The 25296-nt window shown below is 43.7% G+C and overlaps 1 protein-coding gene across 1 annotated transcript in view; it reads right to left on the bottom strand.

Moving 5' to 3' along the window:
* dnah10 (dynein axonemal heavy chain 10) overlaps positions 1–23858 on the bottom strand; it is a 285578-nt gene extending 261720 nt beyond the window's left edge. Inside the window, exons 1-7 of the mRNA XM_052032383.1 lie at positions 23545–23858; positions 14815–14919; positions 14180–14280; positions 12797–12905; positions 11466–11581; positions 8617–8839; positions 3520–3677 (exon numbers count right to left, since the gene is read on the bottom strand). Coding sequence (XP_051888343.1) covers positions 3520–3677; positions 8617–8839; positions 11466–11581; positions 12797–12905; positions 14180–14280; positions 14815–14919; positions 23545–23764 — 1032 coding nt within the window. The 5' untranslated portion in view covers positions 23765–23858. The remainder of the gene's footprint in view (positions 1–3519; positions 3678–8616; positions 8840–11465; positions 11582–12796; positions 12906–14179; positions 14281–14814; positions 14920–23544) is intronic.
* Between the last annotated feature and the right edge of the window lie 1438 nt (positions 23859–25296).

Genomic DNA, 25296 nt, shown 5'->3' with positions numbered 1-25296 from the left:
TTCAGCTAGGAAGATAGAGAGAAACTATTTCCTCTGTACAGAATACACACAAGGGCCAAACCATTAATTTTTTTTTAAGAGTTAAATCAGCAATTAAATCATTTCTCCCAGAAGAAGAGGTAGAAATTTCAAAGTCCTCCAGAGATGATAAAGTAGGAGTTGGTGGCAGAGGTTGGGAGAAGTGGAAAGAGGTTGTGTAATATTCAAAACCCACACTGACAGATTTCTGTTGAATATCAGGGGATATAGACAAAGGCATTAAGGTGAAGATCAGAGATGATCCAATACAACAGTCAAAAGATTTAAAGAATTGGCCAGCCTCCAACAGTACCTGTGCATGATGTGAGGTGCCCTAAACATGCAAAGTATCTGGGAGAATACACATTAAATCTAAAAAAAAATTATTCAAGAGCAACAAATAATGAGTGGAAAGTTTTCTTTAATTTTATACTGTTGTGATGCAACAGACGAAAAGAAAAATTAAAGCAAAATAAAGGAAGTGGATTACCACCAATGGAGAAGGGAGCCACACAGGCTACTTCCAGGAATGCCCAACAGGTACATAGAGAACCATAGAACACTACAGCACAGAAAAACAGGCCATTCGGCCCTTCTAGTCCGTGCCAAAACGTTATCCCACTAGTCCCATTTACCTGCACCCAGTCCATAACCCTCCAGACCACTCCCATCCATGTATCTATCCAATTTATTCCTAAAACTCAAGAGTAAGCCCGCATTTACTACATCAGATGGCAGCCCGTTCCATACTCCCACCACTCTTTGAGTGAAGTTCTCCCTAATGTTCCCCCTAAACCTTTCCCCTTTCACCCTAAAGCCATGTCCTCTCGTACTTATCTCTCCTAATCTAGGTGGAAAGAGCCTATTCGCATTAACTCTGTCTATACCCCTCATAATTTTGTAAACCTCCATCAAATCTCCCCTCATTCTTCTGCGCTCTAAAGAATAAAGTCCTAACCTGTTCAATCTTTCCCTGTAACTCAACTCCTGAAGACCCAGCAACATTCTAGTAAATCTCCTCTGCACTCTTTCAATCTTACTGATATCCTTCCTATAGTTAAGTGACCAGAACTGCACGCAATACTCCAAATTTGGCCTCACCAATGTCTTATACAACCTCACCATAACATCCCAACTCCTGTACTCAATACTTTGATTTATGAATGCCAGGATGCCAAAAGCCTTCTTTACAACCCTGTCTACCTGCGACGCCACTTTCAGGGAATTATGTATCTGAACTCCCAGATCCCTTTGTTCCTCCGCACTCCTCAGTGCACTACCATTTACTGTGTATGTCCTACCTTGATTTGTCCTTCCAAAATGCAACACCTCACACATAACACATGATTTCAGCAATGGCAATGCAGAGGCAGTGTAGAGATTTAATCTATATAGACTGTAGCTTGGAATGTGATGTGATAGAAAAAATATCTACCTTAAAGAGTAATCACTTGTCAGAAGTGATAAGAGTTGACAGGTAGGCAGAAAGGAGGCCCAATCTGCTGCCAAAACTTGGGAAAATCAGTTCTTTTTAGGAGTCAAGGTAGAAAATATAAAGAAGCTGCTGAGAGACCTCAGGATGGGAGAAATCATCAAACTATAGTCAAAAATCAATGAGTTGAGCAGCGGGTCTTGGGGAAGGAGTCTGAGGAATTATTTCTAAATTTAAAAGAGGTAAATCTCAGAATTACTCTTACTGCAGATCAGAGGACAAGTTCATAATTCATGGCGAAAGGATTACATACAAGAACAAAATAAAGATAGTAAAGTAAACAAGGTTACATTTTTGTAGGAGTGAATTCTGGAGCAAAGAAAACCTAGTCATCAGGTCTGCATCACCTGACAAGGACTGATGCAATGTGATTGCAAAGAGGCTATTCAGGGCACAAAGAATTTTTATGTTACATAATCATAAAGTAATACAACACAGAAACAGGCCCTTCGGCCCAACTTGTCTATGCCGACCATGGTGCTCACCAAGCAAGTCCCATTTGCCCGCTTTTGGCCCATATCCCTCTAAACCCCTCCTGTCCATGTACTTATACGAATGTTTTTTTTAAATGTTATTGTACCTGCCTCAGCCACTTTCTCTGGCAGCTCATTCCATATACACACCACCCTCTGCATGAAGAAGTTGCCCCTCAGGTCACTTTTAAATCTTTCACCTCTCACCTTAAACCTCTGCCCTCTAATTTTTTAGTTCCCCTTCACTGGGAAAAAGACTGTGTGCATTCACCCTATCTATACCTCTCATGATTTTATGCACCTCTATAAGATCACCCCTCAATCTCCTACATTCCAAGGAATAAAGACTTAGCCTGCCCAACCTCTCCATATTACTCAGGCCCTCAAGTCCTGGCAGCATCCTCATAAATCTTCTCTGCCCTCTTTCCAGTTTAATGATGTCTTTCCTATAAAAGGGTAACCAAAACTGAACACAGTACTCCAAGTGCAGTCTCACCAACGTCTTGTACAACTGTTACATAATGACCCAACTCCTATACTCAATGTCCTGACTGATGAAGGCCAGCATGCTAAACACCATTTTCACCACCGTCTACCCGTGACGCCACTTTCAGGGAACTATGTACTAGTACTCCTAGGTCCCTCATTCCACAACACTCTGACCATTCACTACATAAGTCCTACCCTGGTTTGACTTCCCAAAATGCAACACTTCGCCCTTATCTGAATTGAAAGCCATTTGCCAGTCCTTAGCCCACTTACCCAGCTGATCAAGATCTCCCTGTAATTTCTGATAAGCTTCTTTACTATGGACAATACCACCTATTTTAGTATCATCTGCAAACTTACCAATCATGCCTTGTACATTCGTATTCAAATTGTTCATATAAATAACAAACAACAAAGGTCCCAACACCGACCCCTGTGGCACACCACTCGTCACAGGCCTCCAGTCCAAGAAACAACATTCATCTCACCCTCTGCTTCTTAGCATCAAGCCACTTATGAATCCAATTAGCCATCTCCCTCTGGTCCTCAAGCAATTTAACCTTCCAGACTGCCATGTGGGACCTTGCGTTCCCTCACCTACCCTCATCTATCCTTTTGGTTACCTCTTCAAAAAAAAACTCTAAGAAATCTGTCAGACATGATTTCCCACGCACAAGCCATGTGACTATCCCTAATTAGACCTGGCTTATCCAAATGTTGATTCATCTTAGATCTTGTCCATCAGAATCCCCTCCAGTAACTTACCCACCACTGGTGTCAGAAAGGAGGAACAAAGAAAACAGGCAAAAAAGAAAAGATGTTGACAGCAAATAGAAAAACATGAGTTTCTTTGGAAATAGCGTACCAAAGATCTGAGATTTGCAACCAGAGAATATTAATAACACCACAGCTGTATCCTGAAGAGCATGGCTGATAACAAAGGGTATCCAGCAATAGGACCAGACACAGTATTACAGAGTAGTTTCACAAGAGTTCATTCAAAATTTTACAGGAACATTATACTACTTGGATGTTAACTCAAGGCACCTGGGGTATCCTTGTCAGCTGCTCTTCAAGGGCAACAGTGATTTGCACCTGCCAGTTCATTATATTCTGTTCTAGCATTTCCCTTATAATTGGATCCAAAGCAAATTGGTCCAAGTCTGCATCAAGGTCAATTGGAGGCATTTCAAGCTTGATTTCACCTGGTTAAAGGAAAAGATAAATATTTCAAAAGCAAAATACTGGAGATGCTGGAAGTCTGAGATAAAAACAGAATGTCAGAAATACAAAGCAGGTCAGGCATCATCTGTGGAGTGAGAAACTGAGTTCGAGTTTCAGGTCAATGACCATTCATCAGTACCGATGAAGGAAGTATATTTGCTTAGAGATTGGCATAAGATCCAGGTTTGCACCATAAATATAAATTCTTTTTTAAATAGAACAGGCATCATTATCCCTCTGCTCAGTGCTTTTATTCCAATCTTAACTCTTACTTCAAGAGCAAATTGAAGAGATGTAGGAGGCATTTATTGGGTTAACCACACCTTATGTACAATTCACCTCAAAACAAAGTGGAACTCCCCCAACCCCCAGATCAATGCTGAACCTTTGTCCTTTACCAGTGAGACTGCAGAGTTGGAGCAGGAATCTAAAGGCAGAAAGGTAAGAAATATATTCCAATATTCAAATAATAGAAGTTATGTTTTAACATCTTCATGCCTTTCTTTAATCAATTACAAGGACTGTAAATTACAATTTAGCTGCAAGTGAAGGGCCACCTAAAGTCCACAGTAATTTGGTCAAAAGCCATGGAGAGAAATTCATCTTTGATCTCGTGCTAAACACTTGCAGGAGTATCAGCCACATGTTGTGCTCTCTGCCTTTATTATTCACCCTAACCCAAAAAAACACCTACTAAACCGCAGGCTCTAAAATCTCAATTGGCCCTGCAGCTTTCTGGAGAAAGTGCTCCAAATTTCTCCATCCCCTCCTGATTTGACTCTTACATATCCTCTTTTAGGTCTTTCTGCCTGTATCAGAACTGGCCATTGCTGCCGTCATCATTTTGGCTCCGGTTTCTTTTCTGCTTGTAGTCTTCCCTGCTGGGTACGTCTCTCATCCTTTGTTTTACCCATCCCTCCCCCCACTTTCCTGCTATTGAAACATTAACTGTTTCTTTTTCTACAGAAGCTGCCTGACCTGCTCAGTTTTTTCAGTATTTTCTGTTTCTTTAATTACAGAAAAGTACAGCTGTGGAATCATAATGAACAAAACCCTGGATTACCTATCACCCAGCAGCTGCCGTCTTCCTCCTCCCCCACCTGGCTCCATCTGCCCATCATCTCCCTCCTCACCAAGTTCCACCTATCACCTCTAGCCCAGCCCCTGCCTCACCCTTCCCTCTCTATATAGGTCATCTCCCCTCTACACTCTCAGTCCTGATGCAGGGTCTCAACCTGAATCATCAACTATCCCTATGCCTCCACTGGCAGGGCTACAAGGACAAGCCAGGGAACTACATGCTGGTGAGCCTAACATCAGTGGTGGGAAAGTTACTGGAGGGGATTCTGAGGGACAGGATTTACCAGCATTTGAAAAGGCAAGGACTGATTAGGAATAGTCAGCATGGCTTTGTGTGTGAGAAATTGTGTCTTACGAATTTGACTGAGTTTTTTGAAGAGGTGACCAAGAGGATGGATGAGGGGAGAGTGGTAGACATTGTCTACATGGACTTTAGCATAGCCTTTGACAAGGTCCCACATGGTGGGCTGGTCCAGGAGATTAGATCACATGGAATCCAGGGTGAGCTAGCCAATTGGATACAAAATTGGCTTAGTGGAAGGACTCAGAGGATGGTAGGGCTGTTTTTCAGATTGGAGGCCTGTGACAAGCAGAGAGTGCCACAGGAACTGGTGTTGGGTCCACTATTGTTCATCATATATATTAACGATTTGGATGGAAATGTAGCTGGCATGATCAGTAGACAAAATTAGTGGTATGGTAAACAGTGAAGAAGATCGTCTAAGGTTACAACAGAATTTAGATCAACCAGGAAAGTGGGCAAAGGAATGGCAGATGGAATTCAGACAAGTGTGAAGTGATACATTTTGGGAAGTTAAACCAGGGCAAGACTTACACAGTGAATGACAGGGCACATGAGGAATGCTGTAGAACAGAGAGACCTAGTACACAGACAAGTACATAGTTCCCCGGGAGTGGCGCACAGGTAGACAGGATGGTAAAGAAGGGGTTTGGGAAGCTTGCCTTCAACAGTCAGGATATTGACTACAGGAGTTGGGACATGATGTTACAAATGTACAAGACGATGGTGAGACCACACTTGGAGTATTGTGTACAGTTCTGGTCACCCAGCTATAGGAAGCAAGTCATTAAGCTGGAAAGGGTGCAGAAAATATTGATAAAGATGTTACTGGGATTGGAGAGCTTGAGTTATAAGGAGAGACTGGACAGGCTGGTGTTTTTTGTCCCTGGAACAGTGGAGGATGAGGGGTATCCTTAGAGATTTATAAAATCATGAGGGGCATAGATAGGTGTATGGTCACCGTCTTTTTCCCAGGGTAGGGGAGTCTAAAACTAGAGGACATTGGTTTAAGGTGAGAGGGGAAAAGTTTAAAGGGGACCTGAGGGGCAACTTTTTCCACACAGAGGGTGGTGGGTATATGGAACGAGCTGCCAGAGGAAGTGGTAGAGGTGGGTGCAATACTTGATCTCCTATTAGGGAACCAGGCAGGTCAGGTGACAGAAGTATGTGTAGGTGAGCATTTTGGGTCCAGTGGCCATAATGCAATTAGTTTCAAGATAATTATGGATAAGGATAGGTCTGGTCCTCGAGTGGAGGTTCCAAATTGGAGAAAGGCCAATTTTGTGGAAATGAGAAAGGATCTAGGTAGGGTGGATTGGGATAAGTTATTTTCTGGCAAGGATGTGCTCAGTAAATGGAAAGCCTTCAAAGATGAAATTTTGAGAGTGCAGAGTTTGTTTGTTCCTGTCAGGATTAAAGGCAAGGGTAACAAGCATAGGGAACCTTGGTTTTCAAGGGATATTGGTGAGCTGGTTAAGGAAAAGAGAGAGGTGTATAGCAGGTATAGGCAACTAGGAATGGATGAGGTACTTGAAGAGTATAGGAAATGTAAGAAAATACTAAAAAAGGAAATCAGGAAGGCAAAAAGAAGACATGAGGCTGCTTTGGCAGATAATGTGAAGGTAAACCTAAAGGGTTTCTACAGGTATATTAAGAGCAAAAGGATAGTAAGAGCCAGAATTGGTCCCCTAGAAGATCAGAGTGGTCGTGTATGTGTGGAGCCTCAGGAGATGGGGGAGGTCTTAAACAGTTTTTTTGCATCAGTATTTACTCAGGAAACTGGCATCATGGATATGGAAGGAAGGGAAACAAACACTAGTGTCATGGAACATATAGAGATTAAAAAGGAGGAGGTACTTGATGCTTTACAGCGAATAAAGGTAGGTAAATATAGTTCAGAAGGTTCAGTCAATGGGTATCCATGGAAAGGTTGTAAACTGGATTCGAAATTGGCTGAATGGGAGAAGACAGAGTGGTTGTGGATAGTTGTTTCTCAGATTGGAGGCCTGTGACTAGTGGTGTGCCTCAGGGATCTGTGTTAGGGCCATTGTTGTTTGTTGTATATATCAATGATCTAGAAGATAATGTGGTAAATTGGATTAGTAAGTTTGCTTATGACACTAAGATTGGAGGTGTTGTGGACAGCGAGGAAGGCTTTCAAAGCTTGCAGAGGGATCTGGACCAAATGGAAAAATGGTCCAGAAAATGGCAGATGGAATTTAACGCAGACAAGTGTGAGGTGTTGCATTTTGGAAGGACAAATCAAGGGAGGACATACACAGTAAATGGTAGGGCACTGAGGAGTGCAGAGGAACAAAGGGATCTGGGAGTTCAGATATATAATTCCCTGAAAGTAGAGTCACATGTAGACAGGGTTGTAAAAAAGGCTTTTGGCATCCTGGCATTCATAAATCAAAGTATTGAGTATAGGAGTTGGAATGTTTTGGTGAGGCTATATAAGTCATTGGTGAGACCAAATTTAGAATATTGTGTGCAGTTCTGGTCGCCGAACTACAGGAAGGATGTCAGTAAGATTGAAAGAGTGCAGAGGAGATTCACAAGAATGTTGCCGGGTCTTCAGGAGTTGAGTTATAAGGAAAGATTGAGCATGTTAGGACTTTATTCCTTGGAGTGGAGAATGAGGGGAGATATGATAGAGGTTTATAAAATGATGAGGGGCATAGACAGGGTTAATGCAAGTAGGCTCTTTCCACCTAGATTAGGAGAGATAAGTACGAGAGGACATGGCTTTAGGGTGAAAGGGGAAAGGCTTAGGGGGAACATTAGAGGGAACTTCTTCACTCAGAGTGGTGGGAGTGTGGAATGGGCTGCTATCTGATATGGTAAATGCAGGCTCGCTCTTAACTTTTATTGGATAGATACATGGACGAGAGAGGTCTGGAGGGGTATGGGTTGGGTGCAGGTAAATGGGACTAGCCGAATAATGTTTCAGCACAGACTAGAAGGGCTGAATGGCCTGTTTTTCTGTGCTGTAGTTTTTCTATGGTTTCTACAGTTACAATGTTTAAAAGACATTTAGAAAGGCACATGGATAGAAAATGTTAAGAGGGTTAATGGCCAAACACAGGCAAATGGGACCAGCTGAGGTAGGCAACTTGGTTGATATGGACGAGGTGGGCTTTAAGGCCTGTTTCCATACTGCATAACTCTATGACAAAGTTGATAGTTTAAGTAATTTAAAAGTAGAATAGTTGAAGTAATTTGTAATAGTGGTAAGAGCATAAATTGTATCTGGAGCAGGTATAACACACAATCTGAATAAAGATATTTAGATAGAGTTCCCTACTCTTTATCTTATTATTAATCCCAAAGTCAGATTTCAATGAGGGGCAGAGGGGTTCGAAGAACACTGGTTCCTACAATATACTCTCTCCTTTTCTATCATATATTTTGATGGGCTTGATTTGGCAGTAACATTTGCCTTTAACCTATTTTGAATTCCATGAGTATAACTCCAGCCCCACGGTACATGTTCTGTGCCCGAATACAGAAGCAGACTAGTATTCAGTTATACTGACCTTCAACCTGTTGAATGGTTCTCTGAACCTGATTTGCGAACTTTAGTACAGTTATTAAGAACTCATCCCTGACGAATTGAATATTTCGTGAATCCCCTCCTGCTCTTGAGTCTGCAACACTCATTTTCTCGTATTGAAACGTTGCTGCACTTATGAAACGGGATGAACCTTGCCTTAGATCAATAGCTTTAGTGTGGTGATGAGCCAAAAGTGGCATGAAAACCTGTGAAAACATAACGTACAATGTTGAGATAATTTCAGATCTGGCAACTCGCATTATCAGAATTGTCACACCTTAAAATGTTTGCTTCAAAGGTTTCATGCATACACTGCACTGAAATATTACTGGTTACCAAAAAAAAATCAACTAAACAAAAACCAATCAACCCAGCTCCATTTACTAGTCAGGAGAAAAATCTACGAACAACCTGAAAATTGTGTGATGGGAGATTTGTAATCAACCCAGCTCCATTTACTAATCAGGAGAAAAATCTACGAACAACCAGAAAATTGTGTGATGGGAGATTTTAATTTTCCAAATATCGATTGGCATCTCCCTAGAGCAAGGGGTTTAGATGGGGTGGAGTTTGTTAGGTGTGCTTAGGAAGGTTTCTTGATACAATATGTAGATAAGTCTACAAGAGGAGAGACTGTACTTGATTTGGTATTGGGAAATGAACCTGGTCAGGTGTCAGATCTCTCAGTGGGAGAGCACTTTGGAGATAGTGATCATAATTCTATCTCCTTTACAATAGCATTGGAGAGAGAGGGGAACAGACAAGTTAGAAAAGCGTTTAATTGAGCAAGGGGAATTATGAGGCTCTCAGGCAGGACATTGGAAGCTTAAATTGGGAACAGATGTTCTCAGGGAAAAGTACGGATGAAATGTGGCAAATATTCAGGGGATATTTGTGTGGAGTTCTGCATAGGTACGTTCCAATGAGACAGGAGAGTTATGATAGGGTACAGGAACCATGGTGTACAAAGGCTGTAATAAATCTAGTCAAGAAGAAAAGCTTACAAAAGGTTCAGAGAGCTAGGTAATGTTAGAGATCTGGAAGATTATAAGGCTAACAGGAAGGAGCTTAAGAAGGAAATTAGGAGAGCCAGAAGGGGCCATGAGAAGGCCTTGGTGGGCAGGATTAAGGAAAACCCTAAGGCATTCTACAAGTATGTGAAGAGTAAGAGGATAAGACAGGAAAGAATAGGACCTATCAAGTGTAACAGTGGGAAAGTGTGTATGGATCCAGAGGAAATAGCAGAGGTACTTAATGAATACTTTACTTCAGTATTCACTATGGAAAAAGATCTGGGTGATTGTAGTGATGACTTGGCAGCTTGTTCCATATAATCACCACCGTCTCCATGAGACAGTTGCCCCTCAGCTTCCTTTCAAATCTTTCCCCTCTCACCCTAAAACTGTGCCCCCTAGTTTTGGACTCACCTACATAAGAACAAGAAATAGGAGCAGGACCAGGATGAGGCTGTCTGGCCCATCCATTTAATAAGATCATGGCTGATCTGGTCGGGGACTCAGATCCACCTATCTGCCTTTTCCCCATAACCCTTAATTCCCCTACAATGCAAAAATCTATCCATGTCTTAAATATATTTAATGAGGTAGCCTCTACTGCTTCCCTGGGCAGAGAATTCCAGATTCATTACTCTCTGGGAAAAGCAGTTCCTCCTCATCTCCATCCTAAATTTACTCCCCGAAATCTTGAGGCCATGCGCCTAGTTCTAGTCTCACCTACCAAAGAAAACAACTTTCCTGCCTCTATCTTATCTATCCCTTTCATAATTTTATATATGTTTCTATAAGATCCCCTCTCTTTCTTCTGAATTCCAGCAAGTATAGTCCCAGGCAACTCAATCTCTCTTTATAGGCTAACCCCCTCATCTCCGGAATCAACCTGGTGAACCTCCCCTGCACCGCCTCCAAAGCCAGTATCTCTTTCCTCGAGTAAGGAGACCAGAACTGCACGCAGTACTCCAGGTGCAGCCTCACCAGTACCCTATAGTTGCAGCATAACCTCCCTGCTCTTAAATTCAATCCCTTGAGCAATGAAGGCCAACATTCCATTTGCCTTCTTGATAGCCTCTTGCACTATTCAATGTACATGTGACTAATAAAGATATCTTATTTTACCTGCAAAACAACCTTTTGTGATTCATGCACAAGCACTCCCAAATCCCCCTGCACAACAGCATGCTGCAATCTTTCACCATTTAAATAATAATCTGATCTTCTATTTTTCTTTCCAAAGTGGATGACCTCACATTTACCAACGTTGTACTCCATCTACCAGACCCTTGCACACTCACTTGACCTATCTATATCTCTCTGCAGACTCTCTGCATCCTCTGCACAATTTGCTTTTCCATTCAATTTAGTGTCATCAGCAAACTTAGATACGCTACACTTGGTCCCCTCTTCCAAATCATTAATGTGTATCATGAACAGTTGCAGGCCCATATGATTTTACATATGGTAAAATCCAAAGACTATTTTTTTTAAATGTTATTCCAAAATGTGTTAAAATCTTACTTGATACATTAGAAATTTTAATTGAATAGGAGACAAAAATTTCTAATAAATATTTTTAGTAATTGAACTGTTCACTCCATAAACCATGATGGTGACTTATTCTACCAGTGATTTCATTATAAAACTTTTTCACACTGAGATTTAGTTCCCCCCTATTTTAATGTTTACCTAGGTCATTTCCATTGATGTAAATGTTATTAAAACAGGATTCCGAAAGCAGCATCTAAGGACCTGGAGTTTGGGCCATAGGAATGATTTCTAACAACATTGTACCAATCCTTCAATAGTTTCATCGTTTCACCTGTGTTAAGATTTGATGTAACATCAACAAAGAGTGTCCATTCAGCATGCCGAACTCCAGCATTTTAGGCATTAGTAAATTGGTCTCCTTCATGTCATTGGGTTCTGTAATGGTTTCTAGAGATACAAAAGTTTAAGCATGTATAATTAACGTGGGTTTAACAGCATGAACATTTCCATGCAAGCAAGTGACAACATGTAATATTCTGCCCATTTTTCTATGCAGCCAGGGTTAAAACAAGACTCACAAAGAAACATTTCGGATTAACGAAGGTTGGGGTTCAGTCGTCTTTTATCTGAGTCAGAAGATTATAGGTACAAGTTTCACTCCACAGACTTGTGCCTATAATCAAGGATGATACTACTGAGAGTGCTGCACTGTCCTAGACAGATACAGCAATGGAAACAGGCCCTTCAGACCACTGTCCACACCACCATCAACCACCCATTTTACAGTCATCCTACATTAATCCCATTGTTTATTCTCCCACATTCTCTACCACTCACCTACACACCAGGGCAATTTACAGCATCCAGTTAACCTACCTACCAGCTTACTTGGTTGCTGTAAATTGGGATGTGGGAGGAAACTGCAGCAGCCTAAGGTGTGCTGCCTCTTTCCATGGCCTTGATGTCCTTCCTATTGTGTGGTGTCCTGAGCTGCTGCACATAGTTTTTCATGTTGTCAACCAGGGCTTTTGTACAGAGATGTCGGGGTAAGTTTTTTACTCAGACAGTGGTGAGTGCGTGGAATGGGCTGCTGGCAACAGTGGTGGAGGCGGATACGATAGGGTCTTTTAAGAGACTTTTGGATAGGTACATGGAGCTTAGAAAAATAGAGGGCTATGGGTAAGCCTGGTAATTTCTAAGGTAGGGACATGTTCAGCACAACTTTGTGGGCCGAAGGGCCTGTATTGTGCTGTAGGTTTTCTATGTTCTATGTGTAGCATATCTTTCACTTTACCTTACAAGCCTCTAGTTTGATAACTCTTTGTTATCAAACCTACCACAATTTTGTGATACGTGAGCATGGACTGCTCAATTTCTCCACAGTTTCTAACTGTTCCCCAGTTAAAATACACTCAGATTTCTCCTTTTTGTTCCAAAATACTTGATTTCGCCCTGTTGCATTTCACCCTGCCACAATTTTGTTCATTCACTTAATCTGTCAATGTTTCTTTCTAGGTTGGTAACACTTATACATTATTTTCCAGTCCAGTGTCAATTGCAATTTAACTACTTGTTAGTAACGTTAGGGAGTAATTCTTTCTGTGCCTAAGTGCTCAGCTTGAAACCTGTCTCAATACACAACAAGATTATAAAGACACCTACCTTTTTTATTCCTAAGAAAAAAGAATGCATCCTCATTCATAAACTCCTGAGGAATTTTCTCAAGTGAAACATGGAGCATTGGATGTTCCACTAACTGTGTTATGATTTTCTGAAATAATGAAGAACCACAGATCTGAATATTAATGATGCATAAACAAATCATTTACACATAAAGACACTTCATAAAGTACATGTGCCAATGTCTCACCAATACACTCCTAGATATGCTTCTGACAAATATCCTGGATAACACTTCCTACAGATCATCAAAGTCCCAGGCTCAATGAGTGAGTTGAGTTACCTCTTCACAGCCTAAGGCAAGGGGCACTGTGATAATTACTCCTGATGTTCCAGGCATAGAAAAAAGGGAGAACATCAGTGGAGCCAGGCAAAGGTACTGTATAGAGGGGAAGCAGAAGTTTTATAATGTTCATTTGATTCAGTCCCAGTCTGAGATGTGCGCAGGAAGTTGTGGCTTGGAGACTGTACTGTCTTTGTGGGTGACAGCAAGAAAATCAAGCACAGCCCCCTGTTTTAGTGTCACCTTAAACATCCAGGCAGCTGGGCAAAACAAGTATTGACAAGGGCTCAGGGCCAAACCAGCCACCCCACAGGTAACAAAGTCAGAGTCAGTAGGGTACGAATCAAACCAGCATCCCGCCACCTCAGTCAGTGTCTGCTATGTTGAACATCAAGCAGGGCTTTGAGGAGTCTCTGGCAGGATGAAGGGGACAAACAGCCCAGCCAACTTGTGCCTTCAGAGCTGAGGAGCTTTGGCAGAGATCTTAACTTCAAAAATATGAGGTTCATTACACTGAAGATCAGGTTATCTGGAAATAAAATCAACAACATTAAATGCTTATTATTTTAAGTAAGAGTTTGAAATGGTCCTTCAGCATCCAGATTACTTATGCAAGGGCACAATGAAAATTCTATAATCAACATTGTGTGAGACTGGCAATAAAAGCAAAGAGTAGGGAAGTTCATCATAGTCCCAAGTATCTGAGAAAGGGTCTCAGACTGAATTGTCATTGGCTGCCTTCTGTTCTTACTCCAGAGCTGCTGCCTGTACTTTGAAAATTTCCCACTTTCATTTTCAGCTTTCCACCATCCGCACTACTTCACTCGTGTTCTGAGTGTTTATACTGAAGCTTTACAATATTAATTCACTCAGAATATTAATACTGCTTGCACAATGATCTGCTTCAGTAGACAATGCCTAGATTTTGTTTTTAAAAGGAAAATATGATACAGTACATGTCAGCCCAAAAAAACGATAGTAAAAACAGACACACTTTGCTTGGAGTCTAAATCTATATCAATTTCAGCAGCAAAACTTCTAACATTACCAACAGTCAATTAAAACCATAATGCCAGACGTACAGTTCGTGGGAGGTTTGTCTTTGTATTTTCTCCGTCAGCCTGGCTTGCCTGGGATGCTGCAGGTTCCAGAGTCATAGGTGACTGTTTCCGACTAGCAGAAGCTGTAGGTCAAAGCACAGATCGAATGGATTGGTCATCCTTTCTCCCTTCTCCAAACATGTAAATTGTGCATAAAGGTGTGGGGAGATACACATCTAATGCAGCATCACTTCCTTACTAATTTTGTTAATGAAACAAAGAACAAGAATTAAACCACTAATAGGACTTTAGCTCCCCATCAATGTCACAGAGTCTGAGAGACCTGAAGGTGATTCTGTGCATGAGTGAGTTGATAGAACAATGCACTGTACTTCTGCATAAACTGGAAGATTTCACTCAGCAAGCTCCACAGTCCAGCCACGTCAAGCCAAACGGAATCTGAGCAGAAGCCAGGAACTTTCTCCAGGCCCAGCTATGGTGAGAGATGAAATGTTAATCATCTATCCACAGATGCAGACTTGCTGAGTACATCTACCATTTTCTGTTGTCAATTCAGAGAAAGAGATGCTGGAAGATATTCAATGACTGTTTACTGTAAAACACTGAAATTTGACTTTAATTTTCAGAGTGAACGATAGGCCTCCATATAAACTTACCACCAACTTTTGATGCTTCATCCTCATTGAGCAACTCAGACTTTTCAGCTATCTCAGCAGTTTCAGCTTCTTCATCATTTGTAGGTTCAGGGGTTTCCTCAAGCTCTTTATGAAGAATAACATAAACAGTGACAGTGCTTTGTGAAGGCCAGCACAAGATAAAACAAAAGACAGATAGGTTTGTGGCAGTATGGTAGAGTGGAAGATGAGTGCTGGGAGACGTAGAAACCAACTGCAGTCAAACAGCACAGAAACAGGCCCTCCAGCCCACCATGTCCATGCTGACTATTAAGTACCTATCTACACTAATTCACATTTACCTGCACCTTGTCCATAGCTTTCTACACCTTGACATGCAAATGCTTACACAGATACTCCTTAAGTGTTGTGAGAGTACTGCCTCCACCCGCCCCGACAGACAGTGCGTTCAGATGCAACTTTGTTGCCTGGGCCATTGCTAATGATAACTTGGCATATTAACACAATTTTTGACATCACAGAATATATGCATTGGAGAAAAATGAGCTAAAGAGAGAGTCAGACCACATTTATCAAAAATCAGGTTAAACGGCCCAAGTTGAATTTCGAGGAGCTCACTTGGCTTGAGGAGCTGAGGCTTTGACTCCTAAGGCTTTGGCAAGAGGAGGCTGAGCAGAGGTAGAGGTAAGGCCAGTGAGGTCTCTTTAACTTTATATTTTTTTACACTTAGCGCAGTTGAGATTGCAGTTAGAGCAGTGGTATGCTCCTCCTGCAGGACATGATCAGGGAGACTCCCAATGTCCCTGAGGACTACACTGTGGGAAATGCAATCAGCTGCAACTACTGGCTGACCACATTAAGGAACTGAAGCTGGATGCACTCAGGATCATCCAGGATACTGAAGCATCATGGATAAGAGGTGGTCACACCAAAGGAACAGGTAGCAAGTAGCTGGGTGACCACCAGGAAAGGCAAGAAGTATAGGCAATAAGTGTAGGGTTCCCCTGTGGCCATTGGATACTGTTGGAGGGGGGAATGACCTTTTAAGGGTAGCAGCAGCAGTCATGTCAGTGCTACTGTGACTGGCCATGAGGGTCTGCAGGATAGGGTGCTCACAGACAGAATGATAGTGAGAGGAGACTCGCTAGTTAGGGGGACAGGCACAAGTTTCTGTGGCTGCAGAAGGGATGCCAGGATGGTGTGTTGCCTCCCAGGTGCCAGGGTCAAGGATGTCTCTGAGTAGTTGTAGAACATTCCCAAGGGGGAGGGCAAACAGCTAGAGGCCATTGTACACATTGGTACAAACAACATAGGTAGGAAAAGGGATGAGGTCCTGCAGAGGGAGTATAGGGAGTTAGGAAAGAAGTTAAAAAAATAGGACTTCAAGAGAGATCTCCAGATTACTCCCAGTGCCACGTGTTAGTGAGAGTAGAAGCAGAAAGAAACCTCAGTTAAATATGTGGCTGAGAAGCTGGTGCAGGGGGCAGGGATTCAAGTTCTTGGATCATTTGGATCTCTTCTTTGACAGAGGTGACCTGTACAAGAGGGACAGGTTGAATCTGAACTGGAGATGGACCAAATTCGTGCCAGGAAGATTTGCTAGTGCTACTCGAGAGGATTTAAACTAGATTGGCAGCGGGATTGGACCCTGAGCAGTAAAGAGGCCGATGAGAAGTCGGGGGGAAATACTATGGCCAATGAGAACAAGTTCAGTAGTCAGGATAGCCAGGAGCACAGTAAAGGGAGAGGAAAGACCGCTGGTTTAAACTGCATCTATTTCAATGCAAGAGGATTAATGGTAAGGTGGATGAACTCAGGGCGTGGATTAGCTCTGGGGATTGGGATATTATTGCCATAACAGAAACATGGCTGAGAGAAGGGCAGGACTGGCAGCTCAATGTTCCAGGATACAGATGCTGCAAACGTGACAGAGGTACAGGTAAGAGAGGAGGGGGAGTTGTCTTTTCGATTAGGGATGATATAACGGAGGGGATATTCCTGGGGGATCATCCGGTGAGGCCATATGGGTAGAACTTAGAAACAAGAAGAGGATGGTCACCTTGATGGGACTGTATAGGCCTCACAATAGTTAGCAGGAATTAGAGCAGATGTGTGGAAAGATTGCAGATAGTTTTAAGAATAATAGGCTAGTATTACTGGGAGATTTTGACTTCGCCAGTATTGACTGGGCCACCCATAGTGCAGAGGGCTTGGGAGGAGTGGAATTTGTCAAAAATGTCCAAGAAAATTTACTTAATCAATGTATAGAGGGTCCGATGAGAGAGGGCACAACACTGGACCTCCTCTTAGAGCACGAGGTAGGGCAAGTGCTTGAAGTGTCAGTCCGAGGGCACTTTGGGTCCAGTGACCATAATTCTATTAGTTTAAAAATAGTTCTGGAGAAAGATAGGACTGGTTCACAGGTTAAAGTCCTAAACTAGGGAGAGCCAACTTTGGAGGCATTAGGTGGGATCTTATGGGTGAGACATCTGGCCCGTCGAGCCTGCTCCGCCATTCAATGAGATTATGGCCGTGGACTCAGATCCACCTACCTGCCTTTTTCCCACAACCCTTAATTCCCCTACTATACAAAAATATATCTAACTGTGTCTTAAATATATTTAATGAGGTGGCCACTGCAGCTTCCCTGGGCAGCGAATTTCACAGATTCACTACTCTCTAGGAAAAGTGGTTTAAGGTAAGATTTCTTTATTAGTCACATGTACACCAAAACACAGTGAAATGTATCTTTGCGTAGTGTTCTGGGGGCAGCCCGCAAATGTCGCCATGCTTCCGGTGCCAACATAGGATGCCCACAACTTCCAAACCAGTATATTTTTGGAATGTGGGAGGAAACCCACGCAGTCACAGGGAGAATGTACAAACTCCTTACAGACAGCGGTCGGAATTGAACCCAGGTCACTAGCGCTGTCATAGTGTTACACTAACCGCTGCACTACCATGCCTGCCCTCATCTCCATCCTAAATCTATTCTCCCCAAATCTTGAGTCTATGTCCCCTAGTTGTAGTCTCACCTACCAGTAGAAACAACCTTCCTGCCTTTATCTTATCTATCCCTTTCATAATTTTTTATGATTCTATAAGATCCCCTCTCTTTCTTCTGAATTTCAGTGAGTATAGTCCCAGGCAACTCAATCTCTTGTCATGGGCTAACCCCCTCATCTCCAGAATCAACCTGGTGAACCTCCTCTGCACCACCTCCAAGGCCAGTATATCTTTCCTTGAGTAAGGAGACCAGAACTGCACGCAGTACTCTAGGTGCGGCCTCACCAGTACCCTGTACAGTTGCAGCATAACCTCACTGCTCTTAAATTCAATCCCTCTAGCAACGAAGGCCAACATTCCATTTGCCTTCTTGATAACCTGTTGCACCTGCAAACCAACCTTTTGCAATTCATGCACAAGCACTCCCAAGTCCCTCTGCACAACAGCATGCTGCAATCTTTCACCATTTAAATAATAATCTGCTCTTCTATTTTTCCTTCCAAAGTGGATGACCTCACATTTACCAACATTGTACTCCATCTGCCAGACCCTTGCCTATCTATGAGGTAGACACTTAACCTATCTATATCTCTCTGCAAATTCTCCGCATCCTCTGCACAAATTGCTTTTCCACTCAATTTAGTGTCATCAACAAACTTAGGTATGCTACACGGTCCCCTCGTTAATGTATATCGTGAACAGTTGCGGGACCAACACCGACCCCTGTGGCACCCCACTCACCACTTATTGCCAACCACAGAAACACCCATTTATCCTAACTCCCTGCCCTCTATTGGTTAACCAATCCTCTATCCATGCTAATACATTACCCCCAAATCCATACATGTTCTCCTGGTAAAGGGATGACTAGCAAGTGGGAGGCTTTTAAAAGTGTGATATCAAGAGTTCAGGGGCAGCATGTTCCTGCTAGGGTGAAGGGCAAGGCTGGCAAGTTTAAGGAACCCTGGCTGATGAGAGATATTGAGGCTCTGGTCAGGAACATAGAACAGTACAGCACAGAACAGGCCCTTTGGCCCACAATGTTGTGCCGACATAGCTAATCCCTCCTACCTACAGAATGCCCATATCCCATTTTCCTCTCATTCATGTGCCCATCCAAGCCCCTCTTAAAAGCCCCTGATGAATTTGCCTCCACCACCCTATCAGGCAATGCATTCCAGGTATCCACCACTCTGAGTAAAAAACCTACCCCTCACGTCTTTCTGAACCTACCCCCTCTCACCTTAAAACCATGCCCTCTGGTACTGGATCGCTCAATAATGGGAAGAAGATATTGCTTGTCCACCCTATCTATGCCCCTCATAATTTTATACACTTCCAACAGATCACCCCTCAGCCTCTGCCGCTCCAGAGAAAAGAGCCCAAGTTTGTCCAGCCTCTCCTGATAGCACATGCCCTCTAATCCCAGCAGCATCCTGGTAAACCTCCTCTGCACCCTCTCTAAAGCCTCCACATCCTCCCTATAGTGAGGTGACCAGAATTGCACGCAATACTCTAAATACGGCCTAACCAGAGTTCTATAGAGATGCATCATAACTTCTTGACTCCTATACTCAATACCTCGATTAATAAATGCAAGCATTCCATAAGCCTTCTTAACCACCCTGTCTACCTGTGTAGCCACTTCCAATGAATCATGGACTTGCACCCCAAGGTCTCTCTGCTCTTCAACACTGTAAAGGGTCTTGCCTTAAGAGTGTACTGCCTCTTAACATTAGTCCTACCAAGGTGCAACACCTCACAGTTATCCAAGCTAAACTCCATCTGCCATTTCTCTGCCCACATCTGCAACTGATCTATATCACACTGTATTCCGTCGCCAGTCTTCTACACTATTCACAACTACACCAATCTTGGTATCGTCTGAAAACTTCCTAACCCATCCAGCAACATACTCATCCAGGTCATTTACATACATCAAAAACAGCAGAGGTCCCAGTACAGATCCCTGCAGAATACCACTACTCACAGGCTTCCGGCCCGAATAAGTCCCTTCAACCACCACCCTTTGTCTTCTACAGGCAAGCCAGTTCTGGATCCACACAGCCAATTCTCCACTGACCCCATGCATCTGAACTTTCTTGATTAACCAATTATGTGGGACCTTGTCAAATGCCTTACTGAAGTCCATATAGATGACATCCACAGCTCTACCTTCATCAATCTCTCTCGTCACCCTGTCAAAAACTCAACCAGGTTAGTAAGACACGACTTGCCCCATACAAAGCCATGCTGGCTTTCCCTAATCAAGCCATTGGATTCCAGATGCTCGTATCTCTCCAGGAGTCATACATTGGGCACTTGGGAACAAGCAAATCCCTCAATGACTATAAGAAGTGTAGGAGTACACGAGAGAAATCAGGAGAGCAATTATAGGCATATTAAGAGTAAAAGGGTGGCTAGGAAGAGAATAGGTCCCCAAAGATCAGCATGGCTGTCTACGTGTGGAGCCACAGGAAATCAGTGAGATTTTTAACAAGTTTTACTGTGGAGAAAATGATGGCTGCGAAAGAAATGAGGGAAATGAGTGACAATGTCTTGTACAAATTACCAGGGAGGAGGTATTGGTGGCCTTGGGGTATATTAAGGTGGATAACTCCTCAGGGCCTGTCCCGAGTGCATCCTCACACCTTGTCAGAAGCTAGGGAGGAAATTGCGGAGGCCTTTGCGGAGATCCTTTTGCTTCATCCTTAGGCACAGGTGAAGTTCCAGAAGATTGGAAGGTAGCTAATACTGTACCATTCTTTAGGAAGGGCAGCAAAGACAAGCCAGGGAACTACAGTCTGGTGAGTCTGACGTTAGTGGTGGGTAAGTTACTGGAGGGAAATCTGAGGGACAGGACTTATCAACATTTGAGGACATCCCTTTAGAGCTGAGATGAGGAAGAATTTCTTTTACCAGAGGGTGGTGAATCTGTGGAATTCATTTCCACAGTCGGCAGTGGAAGCCAAGTCATTGGGTATACTTAAAGCAGAGGTTGCTAAGTTCTTGATTAGTTGAAAATTAAAACAGCCATGATTGAATGCCAGAGCAGACTCAATGGGCCAAATGGCCTAATCCTGCTCCTATGTCTTATGGTCTTATTAGCAGATGGCTTTAGGTGGGTGCAAAATCATGTCGGAGTTTTTCGGAGAGGTAACCAAAGGGATAGATGAGGGTAGGGCAGTGGACATTGTCTATATGAACTTTATAAAGGCCTTTGACAAGGTCCGACATGGAAGACTAGTCTGGAAGTTTAGTTCACATGGGATCAAGGAGAGATAACTAATTGAAGAGGTTGGACAGGCTAGGACTATTCCTTTGAGCATAGGAGACTGAGAGGTGATCTTGTAGAGATGTATAAAATCACGAGGGGCGTAAATAAAGTGACCGCACTCAGTCCTTTACCCAGAGTTGGGGAATCAATAACTAGAGGGCACAGATTTGTGAGGGGGGAATATTTAATACAAATCTGCAGGGCAACTTTTTGCTGACACAAAAGATGAATTGAGCTGCCAGAGGAAGTGGTTGAGGCAGGTACAATAACAACTTTTAAAAGATAGTTGGACAGGTATATGGATAGGAAAGGTTTAGAAGGTTATGGGCCAAACACTGGCAAATGGGACTAGTTTGGATGGGGCACCTTGGTCGGCATGGACCAGTTCGGCCAAAGGGCCTGTTTCCATGCTGTATAACTCTATGATTATATCCCAAGCTAATGTGAAAGGCGAGGGAGGAGAATGCTGGGACACTGAAAAAGAATTTTAAATCATCAACAGCCACTGTGAGGTGCAAGATGGTCCAGAGGACAATAGTTGAGGTACCCATTTTGAAAGGCAGCAGGGATAAGCAAGGTAATTACAGGCCTTTGAGTGTAATGTCAATAGTGGGAAAGTTACTGCAAAAAAATTCTGAGGGACAGGATTAATCTACACTTGGAAAGGCAGGGAGTAACCAAAAATTTGAAAAGTACAGGAGCCCAAAGTCCCACAACACCAGGTTCAAGAACAACTCCCCTTCAACCATTTGGTAGCACGATAGCGTAGCGGTTAGCACAACGCTATTACAGTGCCAGCAATTGGGGTTTGATTCCCGTGGCTGTCTGTAAGGAGTTTGTATGTTCTCCTGTGTCTGCATGGGTTTCCTCCGGGTGCTCCGGTTTCCTCCCACATTCCAAAGACATACGGGTAGGTTAATTTGGGTTTAAAATGGGCGGTGCAGACTCATTGGGCCAGAAGGGCCTCTTACCACGCTGTAAATAAAATTTAAAATTTAAAAATTTAAATTTAAACCAACTGGCAAAACCCTAATCACTACAGTTTAACCAACACTATGACCACTTTGATCACTCTGCACTGGATGGAATGTGTTTTTTTTTTGTTCTAATTCTGTTCTTTATTGTAAAAATTGTGTACGATTTACGTTTTTCGTGTGAATACTGTTTGTATATCGCTATGTACCTTTGACACTGCTGCAAGATTTTCATTGTACCTGTGTACACAGGCTTGTGCAAATGGCAATAAACTCAACTTTGATTTGTTAAGGAGATGATGTCTGACAAATTTGATTGAAATTATTGAAGAGATAATTAAACATATTGATAAGGTCCCAGATGGGAAACTGATCCAAATGGGAAATTTAATCCTCAAACGTGTTTATTAAATCCAAAGGTGCATGTGGTGAAATCCAAGGAGTTCTCTGGTTTAACCCTGGCTGTGTTATTTTTAACCCTGGGTCTTTAATCCCTAGATAGAACATAGAACAGTTCAGCATAGAAACAGGCCTTTCAGCCCACCATGTTGGCGTTGACAATTATGCCAATTTAAACTAATCCCATCTGCCTGCATGTGGTCCATATCCATCCATTCCCTGCCTGTTCACGTGTCTGTCTAAATGCCTGTTAAATGTCACTGTCAGATCTGCTTCTACCACTGCCCTTGGCAGCCTGTTCCAGGCAACTACCACCCTCTGTGTAAAAAAAACTTATCTATGGTCCATGTTAACCATGCTCCCCACCTCCTACCCAGCTGTTCATCACGAAGTATCCAGGGGTTTAATCCTAGAGTGTTTTACAGGTGAATCCCCCTGGGCTTCTGAGTGTTTAACCCCAAGAAAGAAAGCAGGTCAGGGAGCATTTGTAGGAGTCAATGTTCCAGGTTGATGTCCTTTCATCAGAATCCCAGTAATTTGATGAATTATTCTGAAGAAAGGTCAGTCACTAGAAACATTAATTGCTTCTCTCTCCGCTGGTGCTGCCTGACCTGGAGTATTGCCAGCATGTTCTGCTTTCTTGATGGGTTTAGCTTGTAACCCAAAATTCTCGGGAGTCGAGGGTGTGTTTAATGACCCTCTCCCGGGTGTCTTCTGGTTTATTCACCCCTTTCCCCTAGTCCCGATGGGGTCAGTGGTTTTAACCCCATATCCTGGTGTGTCTCCTCCACCCCTAGTTCCAGTGTGTCTCACTCCCCACCCCCACCCCCCGGGTGCCGGTGGGTCCCTCTCTCCCCTGGGTGCCGGTGTCCCCCCCCCCACCGGGTGCTGGTGGATCCCTCTTCCCCCCCCCCCCGGATCCCTCTCCGCCACCCGGGTGCCGGTGGGTCCCTCCCCCTCCCCCCCGGGTGCCGGTGGGTCCCCCTCCCCCTCCCCCCCGGGTGCCGGTGGGTCCCCCTCCCCCCTCCCCCCCCGGGTGCCGGTGGGTCCCCCTCCCCCTCCCCCCCCCGGGTGCCGGTGGGTCCCCCGCCTCACCGATCTCCAGCTCCAGCTCCTCGGTGCGGCTGCCCCTGAAGAAGAGCAGCGCGGACGGGCAGTCCTCGCCCAGCGAGTCGTTGAGGAAGCGGAGGATGAGCAGCTCGTGCCGCCCGTCGTCGCGGTTCAGCAGCTCGTCGAAGGCGCCGGGCCCGCTCAGGCCGAACGCCTGGTTCACGCGGTCCCGGAGCCACTCCAGGCGCGGGTCGTCGAGCGACATGTCGGCTGCCGGGGGGGGGGGGGGCGCCTAACGGGGCCGCCGCTCCGCTCCGGGGGCGCGCCTAACGGGGCCTCCGCTCCGGGGGCGCGCCGCGCTGTAACGGCCGCCGCTCCGCTCGGGTCCCGGGAAACAGTCCCGTCTCCATGGAGATCGCTGCCGCACTACTTTCAGCGTTTACATCCGTTCCCATGGAAACAGCCCACACCGTTGCGGGAAGGCTACCTCCGAAAGTTTGATCAGTTTCGCTGCAGCAGACTCGGTGTTAAACTGGTTACCGGGGTGGGGGGGGGGGGGGTGAGGTAACCACTGACATTCATTCCCCGCTGCGGAACCGCTCCGCACTAGATTCTGTACGCGGATGAACTCCCAACCTATTTGCCACCGACTGTCAAATTAATGCGCCGAGGCTACGGGGCGCCGTTTGTGCCCTCACAATCCGCGATTCGCAGACGAACTGGGAGATGACAAGTGGATGATACTGGGTGGGTAAGATCCAAAATGCATGGTTTTAAACAGTTTGAGGCAAAGGCAAAGAACCAAAGCTTACTTGAGAGGTGTAGGAAAAAGCTGAAGTTGTTCCTAAATTAGACAGCTTTTTTCTAAGAAGATCTATTTAATTGTGAACCCAACATTGAAATGTTAGGTTGGTCAGAACATTCATAGCTAACTCACTCTGCCAAAGTCTCATTTATACTTTCATGGGTGATGTAGACTGAAGGTAATTTAATTTTCCCTCCTGCTGAGGTCAGAGGTTAACAGGTCTGCCGTTCACTCTTTCCTCAATAATGGGGTGACAATCAACATGTACCTGGATACAAAGCATCCTCAAGACATCTTAAAACTTCCCACAAACCCTAATTAGGCTCCTAATGAAGTCAAAAGAATGCAGAGCAAGCAGTATTTTTTTAAAAAATTAATATTCTTAGCTGTCAAATAAATGGATTTTGAACAACAACATGCATTTATGGCTCCTTGAATATGGTAAAACATTATTTTCTAACAAGTATTTTGTAGTCAGTTGCAATTGGATAAACAAGGTTAAGTAACTAAAGATGGTCAATGGGAAAGATCTGAAAGAACTTTTAGGGCGGCGGGGGACGGGGAAGAGAACCAGAAATGTTGAGAACTTGCAGCCTGCGTGGCTACAACGTAGAGCCTGTGATTCAAACACAAACCATTCAACAAGCTTCAATTTTATTTCAGCCGAACTGTCATATTATTAAAAAACAGCAGTTTGTAGATTAATGAGCCCATCAAAAAGCACTGCCTGGTTTGATTATTTACAATTTTTTATTGATTTGGGTTTTTTTTGTTTTATATACACAATAAATCTTTTTCTTTTGTTATGGACTCAGTGAAAGTCCCTTTAAGATAGAGAGTGTATGTGTGTGTGGGGCGTGCTTACGTCAATAGAAGATAAAGGACGTAATGACGTTGTTGAAGAAGTCAGAAGAAGAAGAAAGAGAGAGAGAGAAGGGAGAGAGACACCAGCCTGCTTGTTTTCTCTATCGATGGATGAGAAACAATAACTG

The sequence above is a fragment of the Pristis pectinata genome, chromosome 17 (assembly GCF_009764475.1).
Source record: "Pristis pectinata isolate sPriPec2 chromosome 17, sPriPec2.1.pri, whole genome shotgun sequence".
In the NCBI taxonomy this organism is placed as follows: Eukaryota; Metazoa; Chordata; class Chondrichthyes; order Rhinopristiformes; family Pristidae; genus Pristis; species Pristis pectinata.
The sequence above is the reverse complement of the archived record's forward strand: the minus strand, read 5'-3'. Positions and strand labels throughout refer to the sequence as shown.